This window comes from Eriocheir sinensis, chromosome 10 (assembly GCF_024679095.1).
Source record: "Eriocheir sinensis breed Jianghai 21 chromosome 10, ASM2467909v1, whole genome shotgun sequence".
Lineage (NCBI taxonomy): Eukaryota > Metazoa > Arthropoda > Malacostraca > Decapoda > Varunidae > Eriocheir > Eriocheir sinensis.
Window position 1 is genome coordinate 6,726,610 of NC_066518.1, and position 12,343 is coordinate 6,738,952.

A 12,343-nucleotide genomic window follows, 5' to 3' on the forward strand; every position below is an offset into this window, starting at 1 on the left:
TCCAGTTTTTCCTTAAAATTGTGCACACTCTTCGCCGATACTACATCCTCACTTAGTCTGTTCAAAACCTCTATATGTTTCTTTGCTGGAAGCTGTGTGTGTGTGTGTGTGTGTGTGTGTGTGTGTGTGTGTGTGTGTGTGTGTATTTACCTATGTTATATTTACCTAGTTGTGACATACAGGAAAAGAGCTACGCTAGCGCTGTCCGGTCTCCATATCCTCTCTTATCCAACTTTTCCTTAAAATCATGAATGTTTCTTGCACAAACCACCTCCTCCTCTAGTCTATTCCATAGCTTCTGTTTGGGAAGCTAAACTTTTTCACATCTCGCCTGCACGTGGTCGCCCCGAACTTCTTTCTATGTCCTCTCGTTTCTCTCTTGTTCTTCACATACAGGTTCTCTCTGTCCAGATTCTCCACCCTGCTCACCACCCTGTACACTGCTATCAGGTCTCCTCTCTCTCTTCTTCTCTCCAGGGTTGTGAGGCCCATGCTATTGAGTCTCTCCTCATACATCCGATCCCTAGTGTGTGTGTGTGTGTGTGTGTGTGTCAGAGGAGATGCTGTAACACTGACTTATCCTTTTTTCTCATACTATTTTTGGGTTTCCACATCTCTGTCCCCCAGCCCCATTCTCCTCTACTTGGTGCAGATGACTTGATGATGAGAATGGTGATGGCTGAATACATGAGTAACAATATTCAAATTTCCAGATACCATATGCTTTTGCTGTTCCTGCTGGACTTTTTGGACCCTTTGCAGGCTTCGGAGGAAGCATAACCTTTCCATCCTTTGCCCACAACCCTCTCTTCACCTTCAAGACCCCGTATTCCTTCACCGAGCGCATCATTCTCTCTCTCTCGTCTCTGCTTTCAGATGTGGTATTCGACTACTTTGTTTCTCATCAGTAAGTATTCCTGTCTTATTACAGGAAGGTTACATTATACATCCATTCATTGACTTTTATAACTTTCAAGATTCATTACAATATGTATCTGGGAAGAAAGTCCTTTGTATCGTTAACTATGTCAGCAACCTTGATTTATTTCATTATATTGCTCACAATCTAATGAGCAACACACAAGAATTTTCAAGATCCAAAAAGTCTGAAATGCCACTGATGTCATAATGGTAGATTAACATCTTTTAATCCAGCCTTTCTCATCCTTCTCTGGGCTCAACACCTTTGTACTTAGGAATAGGCAGCCCAGCACCCTGTAAGTCAGGCTTAGGTTCCTCAGTGCGTACTATAATTTGGTGGCAAAGACTACATTTGCTGCAGCACCATGAAATGCTGATTGATTATTTTTTTTGTTAATTTTGTACAAAGTAAGTGATAAAAGATTGCCTAACTGTTATTATTATTTGGCTTAATCCATTTCCCAGCTAGACATCAAATCAGTTTCAGCCCCTAATGGGGTGAATAGCAAAATAGGTTAGAAAGCATTCCCATACCTGTTGGTCTTGGGTCAGTGAACAATACCTTAATTGTGTATTTTCTTAAAAAAAAAAAGTCATTGGTCTATCCACCTTGATATGTCAGCACTGTTCAATAGAACTCTAATCCCAGTCTTGATTTTACCCCTGTTTTCTCCAGTCACTCTTCCTCAAGGGTTGTGGCCACAGCGGACTTACCCAGTTGTCCCTCCTCATTGCCTCCCATTTCTTACCATCAGCACCTCCCTTCAGCCTCTATTGCTCACGTGTATTTTTCAACTTTATCAGTTTACCTTATGCTTATTTTAGTGGTTTAGTAATTTCAAATTCACTGGGAACTTCCGACAAGTCCCGTGGCTAAGCTCTTAATTGCTGCCAGTGACTTCACTGAGTTCCCAGGAAGTGTAACCATGTGTTAAATTTTTAATTCTCAAGTGTTACATGTTTCTACATTATTTGCCTCAGCTCACCTGTTATACAAAACCGGCAAATTCAGTTTACATTTTTAATATCAACAATGTTTGTAGAACTTAAATATGTTAGTATAATAAATGTTAAAGTAATGATGATGAATATAAATGAAAGAATCTTTTCAGAATATTTATACCACTTTTTACATATTGCCATTTGCAGAAAATATGGAATTAGTACTGAAATAGCTAGAGCATTTAACTCCATGCAGAAAAGTCTCCTGAATACGTACAATGGTGTAACTAAATTATAGATGAAAAGCAATGTTCTTCCTAAGAATGTATCACATCCTCCTTCAGAGAAGCATTGGTCACTTTACTGCAGAACTGCCGGTACCAAGAGCCTAGTCACGTGTCTCCCATTGAACCGTTTTGTCTTATTTCTTTTACACTAAATTTTATTTTTACTTTAACTTTTACTTTTTATTTCACAAAATTCAACATGAATATTAAAGCTGACTAATCTTATTATGTCTTTTGTCATTGTTTTTTCACCACCCTATGCACTTCTATTTGATTTAAGCATTTTTTATTTGCTTCCACTTATGAATGGAGAAGGCGAGTTGTATTTGAACATGTACTCATCATCTTTCTTATCTCTTCCAGGATGGAAAGCATCTGCCACCAACGTGGGCTGTGCCCTGAAGATATGCCAAGTTTCTCAGTTATTCGTCAGAACTCCAGTCTTACATTAGCAACTGCGTTAGTAAGATTTTCTTGAGATAAAGTTTATTTTGATGAAATTTAGGTAACAAAAAATTATTCATTAGCTAAATGAAATTTTGCAATGTTGGAACTCCTAAACTCACGTATGAGTTGAGTATCAAAACACCGCTCAAACTATATTTAAATATTTCTCTATTTCATCCTCTGTTTCCTTTTTTATCGAAAATAATAGTGCAGGTATATTTTATAAATTCAATTTAGCCTTGAAATGTCTCCTATATTGTAAAAAAAAAAATTATGTACAGCCATACCTAGGTTTACGAGCTTAATTCGGTTCAGAATTTTGCTAGCAATCTAAAAAACTTATAAACCAAAACCATAGTGCTGAAAATACAAAGGTCGCACACTAGAGCACAAACGTAAGCAGACTCAGTGCGCAGGTGCTACCTCAGCAAGTAATAACGCGGACAGAGACCCCATTCCCATTGTTTTCCGCTCTGAGCGTTCTCATCGTGCGGTGAACAAAGGGAACCCACGCTCGCATCTTCGACTTGTACAAACAGGATGCTCGTACACCAAGTCACTGCTCGTAGAACAAGGCATTTTTAGTGATATATTTATTTATTTATTTATTTTATTATTATTATTATTATTATTTTTTTTTTCATGTAAATCAAAATACATGTAAAGTAAGGCACTCGTAAAGCGAGGTATTACTGTATTTGATCAGATTAAGGTTGAGGACTGAGTAGCTACCAAGTTCAACACCTATGTGCCTTGAAGACACTACAGTGGTCTAAATGCCTCTCTACTCCCCAATGTGCCTCTGTGAAAACTGCCCCTCAGTGATGTGTAATGTTCACAGTGTACTGGGTATGTTCAGTGTATGAGCAGTTTATAGATATGATATAGACTTGACTTTTGAGGCAACCTCGAACTACAAAGATCCATTAAATAAATGAGGACTGAATAAAGGTGAAAGAGGGGCAAATATCATGCTTCCTGGCCATGACTGTATGCAGTGCTTTTCCGAAGCTAGGAAATTAACTGTGAGGTCTGTTTAATGTACAGATGCACAGTCCCATCAATAATACAAAAAGTAGCAAAACATTATTATTCTACAAGGAAAGCCAGATATTAGCAAGTCTCAGATATTTGGAGTACTTCCATCTAAGCTTGTGCTTCAGGGGTTTCTGTGGGTGGGAGAAGGACAAGGCCCAGTGGAACAGTGGGAGAAGAAGGGACAGTGAGGGGCTGTTAGCTCTCTCAGACCTTTAGGTGGGAGGATGCATTCCAGACACTACCAAATTTTCTACTTCACACTGTTTACCTCCCATTCACACCAAACTGTTAATGTGTGTATCTGCCTGAGTTAATTTTAACCCAAGTTTACTGTGGAATAATATTCAATGTTTATGAAGTGTTTTTACTTTTATTATGACAGTATAAAGACCCTGGAAGTTCCGGCTGAGCCATCTGTGCCTACCACAATATACTGCGGGGGAATCCACTGCCACCCATCCAACCCCCTTCCCAAAGTAAGTGAAGGAGAGCATTCACTTTGTCTGGATGAAAAAGCCATTATCTAACATTGCCCAGAACAGAACTCCATAAAAATAAGCTAAGACATATACCAATGAGCCAAACTCTGATATTATTGTTAGTGTCATTTGCAGCCTTTCAAAGTGATCAGTTTTACTTTCCCTTGAGATGTACCATAATTGATTGGTTATATACGTGTGCAGGACTTGGAGGACTGGGTTGCAGGCGCTGGGGAGGATGGCTTCATCTTCTTCAGCCTGGGTTCTGCTGTGATTCCGTCCCAAATGCCAGAAGAGTGAGTTGTACTTTTTCTCTGGAAATTTACAATATGGGACTATGCCACCGGTGCAGTGGTTGGCATCCCTGACTATGAATCTGCGGACCTGGGTTTGAATCTCGCCTTGGCTAATTTGCATACAGACCACCCAGCTGTTCATCTTTGCTCTCTGAATGGTCAATAAATGGGTAATAACCTGGAAGAACCTAGGGGAGTTAAACTGTGGTAACCAGGATATTACGCTGGCCCTATGTTAGGTTAATGGTTTCACTCCCACCACAGGCTCAAAGGGCCAGTGGCACATATGAACACCACCATCATATGCAGCTATGCATATGATGGCATAACATGCTCTCAAGTGTATGTATGTATGCTCCCAATTTTAGCGTGACATTTATGGGAAGACCAGGGACTCTCAATCAGTGGGTATGGTAATTATCCCCAAAAGGGCTAATAAGGCAACCCCACAAGGTCAGTGGAAGTCTTTGTTATTATAAAAATCGTATTGAAAGTTTACCTAATGACATACCCTTGAATACTTCCTGAGTCTGGATCCCATTGCTCAACTGCATGAAGATTCAGAAAGATGTGTAAGGCTGTGATAAGGGCACAATTTTTTTTTAATCTAAAAGCCTAAGCTTAAAGATGACAAAATTTCAACCACTCAATTGTTGTAGGAAATTAGGATATTTCTATTGCTCGCTATACTTTACATATACTTGGATGAGACAAGAAATGATGTACTGAGAAGAGTATGCTGTGTTATGGTACATACTTGTACTTGTGGTTAGGCAGCAGTGGTGGTTGTGCTCTTATATGGCTGATGCCTCATTTTTTAACCTTCAGCTTGAGGTAACATGTATTGTATCTATGACCTGTCAGGCACCGAAAAACTTTGTTGCAAGTGTTTGGGTCCTTGAAGCAGCGAGTGTTGTGGAAGTGGGACAAGGACACCATGGATGACCTGCCACCAAACGTGCGCCTCGGCAAGTGGCTACCCCAGCAAGACATTCTAGGTGGGGCCACACTCATGCCCAGTAGGGTGTTGTGATAATCATCATCATCCATTATTCCCACTGCTGGACAAAAGCCTTTCTCAACATCATCCACTTCTGGGTCTGATGTTGTGTACTCTTCTGCTCTGACAAAGAATCTGGTTTTATTTCTTCATCTGGTTCTCTGTCTGCTGTTAGTATACTCCATTTCCCTCGGATAAAAGTTATAATTTCATCACTACACCTGTTTCCCTGTCTGACTTTAACATATTCCATTTTTCTTCAGTAAGTGTTGCAATCTCATCACCACTTGTTACACTTCCAGTTGTTAATGTACACAATTTTTCTTAGACAAAGGTTCTAATTTCATTTCTCCCTCTGGTTCTCTGTCTGTCCTTGCTTCTACAATACCTGGATTGCAACTCTGTGTCTTTGGTTGTCCATCTGTTATCAGTTCCATGCATGATATGGCCAGTAGAAGAATTTCATCTCAAGTGGTGGTTCTTAGTGAAGGGGTTAGCACCCTCATTCAAAAGCTGCAAAATCCCTGGTACAGCTCCAGGTAGAGTGGAGATGGATTGGTAGTGTACTCACCTTTTCGCCTATTATTTAGCAATCCTTCAGTACCAGATATATGCCTGGCCTTCATTCTGGGGAGGTGGCTCTTGCCTATGGGTCTTCTGTCACAGCACTCAGTCTGAGATGCCATAGTATGATAGCATAAGGGGAATTGACTCTAAGGGGATGAACCTTACATGCACAGGGCACTCAAGGCTGTTTTTCATTATAATATTACGATTTTTTTTCCTATGCAAGCACTTTAACCCTCAGTCTTCAAACCTTCAATTGTGAACTATCCTGTTATCACTAGTCATTATTACCATTATTTATATTCAAATTTCTTTAACTTATGTACTCATTTAATTGTTTATAGTTATAACTGAGGAGTTAAACTCATTTTATTTTACAAGCCAAACCTCACCATTTGCGCACATATGGGCGGTCTGAAAGTGCGCAAATGGCGAATGCGCAAAAGGTGAACTTAATAGCCTATGGGGAAAAAAACATATGGGCGGTCACGGCCCAAAAACCCCCCTACCAGCATAAAAAAAAAAAAAAAAATGCTGGCAGTGAACATGTCATACTCACGGCCAATCTCTCGTTTTTTTCTTTCACTGTCCACCTTCTTAATCACTTCCACCTGTGCTATAGTCATCATCGGCTTCTTCCGGGATTTAGGCTTCGATGACGCTGCGTACAGCATGATGGTGGTGCAAAGGTGAGGCAGAAAACATCGAATAATCGCAGTCACCACGAGACGAAGAGAGGCGATCGGGTTATGGCGGGAAACGACATGTTGTGTACGTTGGCAGTGTTCTTCACTGGCGGCAAAGGGCGCGCGGGTGGTAGACAACTGTAGCTCGCCAGCGGACGCCATTTTGCTGCCAGAACAGCTAGTAAACGTCCTCAGAAGATCAGCGGACGCCATTTTGCTGCCAGAACAGCTAGTAAACGTCCTCAGAAGATCAGCGGACGCCATTTTGCTGCCAGAACAGCTAGTAAACGTCCTCAGAAGATCAGCGGACGCCATTTTGCTGCCAGAACAGCTAGTAGAAGTCCTCAGAAGATCAGCGGACGCCATTTTGCTGCCAGAACAGCTAGTAAACGTCCTCAAGATCAGCGGACGCCATTTTGCTGCCAGAACAGCTAGTAAACGTCCTCAAGATCAGCTGACGCCATTTTGCTCCCAGAACAGCTAGTAAACGTCCTTAGAAGATCAGCGGACGCCATTTTGCTGCCAGAACAGCTAGTAAACGTCCTTAGAAGATCAGCGGACGCCATTTTGCTGCCAGAACAGCTAGTAAACGTCCTCAAGATCAGCTGACGCCATTTTGCTGCCAGAACAGCTAGTAAACGTCCTCAAGATCAGCTGACGCCATTTTGCTGCCAGAACAGCTAGTAAACGTCCTCAAGATCAGCGGACGCCATTTTGCTGCCAGAACAGCTAGTAAACGTCCTCAAGATCAGCGGACGCCATTTTGCTGCCAGAACAGCTAGTAAACGTCCTCAAGATCAGCGGACGCCATTTTGCTGCCAGAACAGCTAGTAAACGTCCTCAGAAGATCAGCGGACGCCATTTTGCTGCGAAAACAGCTAGTAAACGTCCTTAGAAGATCAGCGGACGCCATTTTGCTGCGAAAACAGCTAGTAAACGTCCTTAGAAGATCAGCGGACGCCATTTTGCTGCGAAAACAGCTAGTAAACGTCCTTAGAAGATCAACGGACGCCATTTTGCTGCGAAAACAGCTAGTAAACGTCCTTAGAAGATCAACGGACGCCATTTTGCTGCGAAAACAGCTAGTAAACGTCCTTAGAAGATCAACGGACGCCATTTTGCTGCGAAAACAGCTAGTAAACGTCCTTAGAAGATCAACGGACGCCATTTTGCTGCGAAAACAGCTAGTAAACGTCCTTAGAAGATCAGCGGACGCCATTTTGCTGCCAGTGAGACTCCGTTACCATAGTGGCGAGGTGTACAAATGGGAAGACCACCTGCGCAAATGGTGGGATGATGGCCGCAAATTAAGGCCGCGCAAATGGCGAGGGCGCAAATGGTGAGGTTTAACTGTACCTCCATGTAGGTTTTGATGATAATGTTGCACTAGGCAACAAAGACAGAATAATGCAATGTTTTCAAGTTCTATTTTAGTGCCATATTTATATAGAGAACTATGATCTAGACCAGAATTTCACCACCTATCGATAGCTTTTTAGCCATGACCACCCTCATAAGGAAAGTTATAATTACATATTTATAGAGATCCAAGCTAGGTCAGCACTTGGTGACTTAGTAAATCAGTGTGTTAGTCAATAGTAAGTAATTTTCTTGGTCTCATTCACCGGTCTTTCGGTACCAACACAGGTCATCCCAAAATGCGCCTGTTCATCACACATGGAGGTCTCCTGAGCACCCTGGAGTCCATGTACCATGGGGTTCCAGTCCTGGGCATTCCTGTTTTTGGTGACCAGCAGACAAACATGTTCGTGGTGGAGAAGGATGGATGGGGGAAAGTTCTCCACTGGGAAGACTTGACTCCTGAAACACTGAAAGCCAAGATGTTTGAGGTCATTAATGATGAGAGGTAAGCTTTCAAATTGAAATAACACATTATACCATTACATAATTAATGGTAATTATAAGAAAGTGCACATTCTGCAAACTAATGGCTGCAAACAAAAATATCATTCCACTTCAAACTCATTGTGGCTCAGTAGCAGGAGGGGAGTAGAGGGTGAGGAACGGAGAGAGGGGAATGAGAGATAAACTGGCAAGTAATGAGAGGAGACTTGCTGTGAGAAATGGGGGTAATGACTTATAAGTACTCACATAGTGAGTTTGAAAGTTAGGTGGTTTGATACTTTTGCCTGCAACTCTACTTGTACCCCAAACCATAGCAGGGCAGTGTGACTATATCCATATTGATACTACTTTCCTTCCTCTTTTCAACATTATGGCCTGAGGAGGAAGAAGTTGATTTTGATGCAAGACCACTTCTAACTAAGTAGTACATAATGTTACATTGTTCCTGCACCAGTTTGAGGAAGGAGGCCCAGTGGAGGTCAGTGTTGATGAAGGACCAGCCTCAGCGGCCTGAAGACATTGCTGTGTACTGGGTGGAGTACGTGATGCGTCACCACGGGGCACCACACCTTGTTAGCCCTGTGCGGTCGATGCCTTGGTCAGTAGTGAACTAGCAATCACCTTGCATTTACATTACTATAGTAAATAGCTGATGTAACAAACTGTTTAGAAGGATATGCCAAACATGGTAATTTACCTTGCAATATAACAACTCTGTACTTAGCTTATTCCTGGCAAGGTACAGTCTCAACTATAACTACAGAAATAGTAATATAATAGATCTGATTTAAAAGCAATGGTAAGAGTTGCATGAACCCTGAAATAAACTTTGATCATTTTCATAAAAAAGTCAAATATCTGTACATTGTTCATTATTTTTTCATGTTTCTTCCTTAACTACTTGGAAATGTCCCTTGGGGTACTTGTAAGCCTGAGAGACCTTCCATGTCTGATGATGAATAGAGTCCCGGGATGTTTACTGTTACTGTGAGTTTTTGAAGCCACAAGTCTGTGTTCTTGCAGGTATCAACTGTACAATGTGGATGTCTGGGCCACCATCATCGTGGTGCTGCTGCTCCTCCTCTATGTGTCCTTCAGGGTGTTCAAGGCTGTGTGTCGCTGGCTGTTCTGTGGAAAGAAGAAACAAAAACATGACTAAAATTTTAGCCATGGCAGTTGTTCTTATCTTTACTGATTCACTTAGACATTGGTTTAGCTGTTTCTATGTATTTATAATTAAACATGGTTAGTAAAACAATCAAATAAAAACAAAAACAAAAACATATCTAAAATATTAGACATGACAAATTTTTTTTTTTTATACATTCACCTGTTTAGTTAATGTTTTTACTTACTTAAATTTTAACAAAGTGACTTCAGCAACCACATCAATCATGTTGATCAAATAACCCTGTGTTCCATGGAAAAAATGCATAGTTTTAAAAGTGTGATCTTTACATTTCCGCCCGGAATCGTGCCAAATCTATTCTTCGACTTACCAAAAACTCCTTTATCCATAGCAAATGTCAACACCTTGCTTTCTCTAATTCTTCCAGAGACTTCTGGCTCTTAGCCAAAAATATCTCCTCCAATTTCACTTCTTCCTCTTTCCCGCCTCTTCTTAATCTAGACGGCAACACTGCCGTCTCATCTATCTCTAAGGCTGAACTCTTCGCTCATACTTTCTGTAACAACTCCACTCTGGATGATTCTGGGCATATTCCTCCTACTTATCCCCCCTCTGACTCCTTTATGTCTGTTATTAAGATTCTTAGGAATGATGTTTTCTATGCCCTCTCTGGCCTCAACTCTCAGAAGGCTTATGGACCTGATGGAGTGCCTCCTATTGTCCTTAAAAACTGTGCTTCCGTGCTGACACCCTGCCTGGTCAAACTCTTTCGCCTCTGCCTATCAACATCTACCTTTCCTTCCTGCTGAAAGTATGCCTTCGTACAGCCTATGTCTAAGAAGGGTGACCGTTCCAATCCCTCAAACTACCGCCCTATATCTTTACTTTCCTGTCTATCTAAAGCTTTTGAATCAATCCTTAACCGGAAGATTCAAAAGCACCTTTCCACTTCTAACCTTCTATCTGATCGCCAGTATGGGTTCGGCAAGGGGCGTTCTACTGGCGATCTTCTTGCTCTCAAGTGATTCTTGATCATCCTCTCTTAGCCGTTTCGGTGAAACTTTCTCAGTTGCGTTAGACATATCGAAAGCTTTCGATAGAGTCTGGCACAAGTCTTTGCTTTCTAAACTGCCCTCTTTTGGATTCTATCCTTCTCTCTGTTCCTTTATCTCCAGTTTCCTTTCCGACCGTTCTATCTCTGCTGTGGTAGACGGTCACTGTTCTTCCCCTAAACCTATTAACAGTGGTGTTCCACAGGGCTCTGTCCTATCACCCACTCTCTTCCTGTTATTCATAAATGATCTTCTTTCCATAACAAACTGTCCTATCCACTCATACGCTGATGACTCCACTCTGCATTATTCAACTTCTTTCAACAGAAGACCCTTTCAACAGGAATTACATGACTCCAGGCTGGAGGCTGCAGAATGCTCAACCTCAGACCTTACTATCATTTCCGATTGGGGTAAAAGGAACCTTGTGTCCTTCAATGCCTCAAAAACCAATTTCTCCACCTATCAACTTGACACAATCTTCCAAACCCCTATCCCCTTTTCTTCGACAACACTCAGCTGTCACCATCTTCAACACTAAACATCCTCGGTCTATCCTTAACTCAAAATCTTAACTGTAAACTTCACATCTCCTCGACCTCCAGTAAAATGGAAAGATAGGGAGCAGGAGTATGTCAGGGAGAGGGGTGAAAGATCCTTGAGAAGCTGTGAGCAGGCAAGGAGGGAGCGTCTGGATAGAGAGAGATGGAAACTCTTCTGCCGTGGCCATCCCTTATTGGTGGGAGCTCCTATATAAAGGAGCAGGCATCAAAGATGAATGAATGAATGAATATTATTAAAAAATTAAGGTTTCTATATAAGTACATTATTGTGAAAGGGCATGTATAAGGGTGGATTAGTGTCAAGCCATGGATGTGACGAGCCAGGGAGTCTGTTGAAACCCCAGTTCTGCCATGTGATGTCAGGAAACGCATTCAGACCTAAACCCCGAGCCACACCTTAAATACCATGGCCCCTTATATACACGGGTAAAAGTTGTCAAGAGAATGAAGAAAAATATGGTATTATGACAATCATTCAAAATCACTAACTATTCTGGAAGTTTTCTATAAATAATATTTTATTATATAATTGTGAACTTTTGTCTAAATATGCTCCAGCCCTGAAAATGAGTTTAGTGGATTTATGTCATCTGCAGGTTTTCCAACTTGCACATCTACCCTTCTATATTTGCCCTTAAAATAAAATATCTGCACCTGAACTAAATATCAAATTAAATACATTTGTGGAAACTGCAACATTGTTATTAATTTCTTCTCCTCTGCAAAATGAAGTTATCCAAGCCAACTACTTGAGCCATATATATCATTAGAGCAAAGTATAAAGGTCTTCCGGCAAAGCACAGCCAAAACGCTATTTCAAATGACCCGCCTCGAGAAAACAAAACATTGCATTCGGCTCCCATGCATGTTCGGTCCTTTTTCTTTTCTATTGTTACACTTGTTCTTTTTTCTTTATTTCTCCTTTACGGCTGTGTTCTTTTTTCCCCAACATTGCACCATAAATATTTTTGTGATGAATAAAGAGGGAAAAGAAACTAAAATGAAAAGTAATATATAGTGGAAACAGAAATGAGAAATGCAAAACGAAAATCAAGGAAACTTATAGAAAA

General features: G+C 41.1%; 1 protein-coding gene across 1 annotated transcript in view; it reads left to right on the forward strand.

Annotated features, from left to right (window-relative positions):
* Nucleotides 1-11,969, forward strand: part of LOC126996515 (UDP-glycosyltransferase UGT5-like) — a 16,966-nt gene extending 4,997 nt beyond the window's left edge. Inside the window, exons 4-11 of the mRNA XM_050857047.1 lie at nt 714-907; nt 2,514-2,609; nt 4,018-4,111; nt 4,319-4,410; nt 5,275-5,408; nt 8,311-8,530; nt 8,984-9,127; nt 9,553-11,969. Of these exons, the coding sequence (XP_050713004.1) occupies nt 714-907; nt 2,514-2,609; nt 4,018-4,111; nt 4,319-4,410; nt 5,275-5,408; nt 8,311-8,530; nt 8,984-9,127; nt 9,553-9,688 (1,110 nt within the window). The 3' untranslated portion in view covers nt 9,689-11,969. The remainder of the gene's footprint in view (nt 1-713; nt 908-2,513; nt 2,610-4,017; nt 4,112-4,318; nt 4,411-5,274; nt 5,409-8,310; nt 8,531-8,983; nt 9,128-9,552) is intronic.
* Nucleotides 11,970-12,343: the final 374 nt, after the last annotated feature.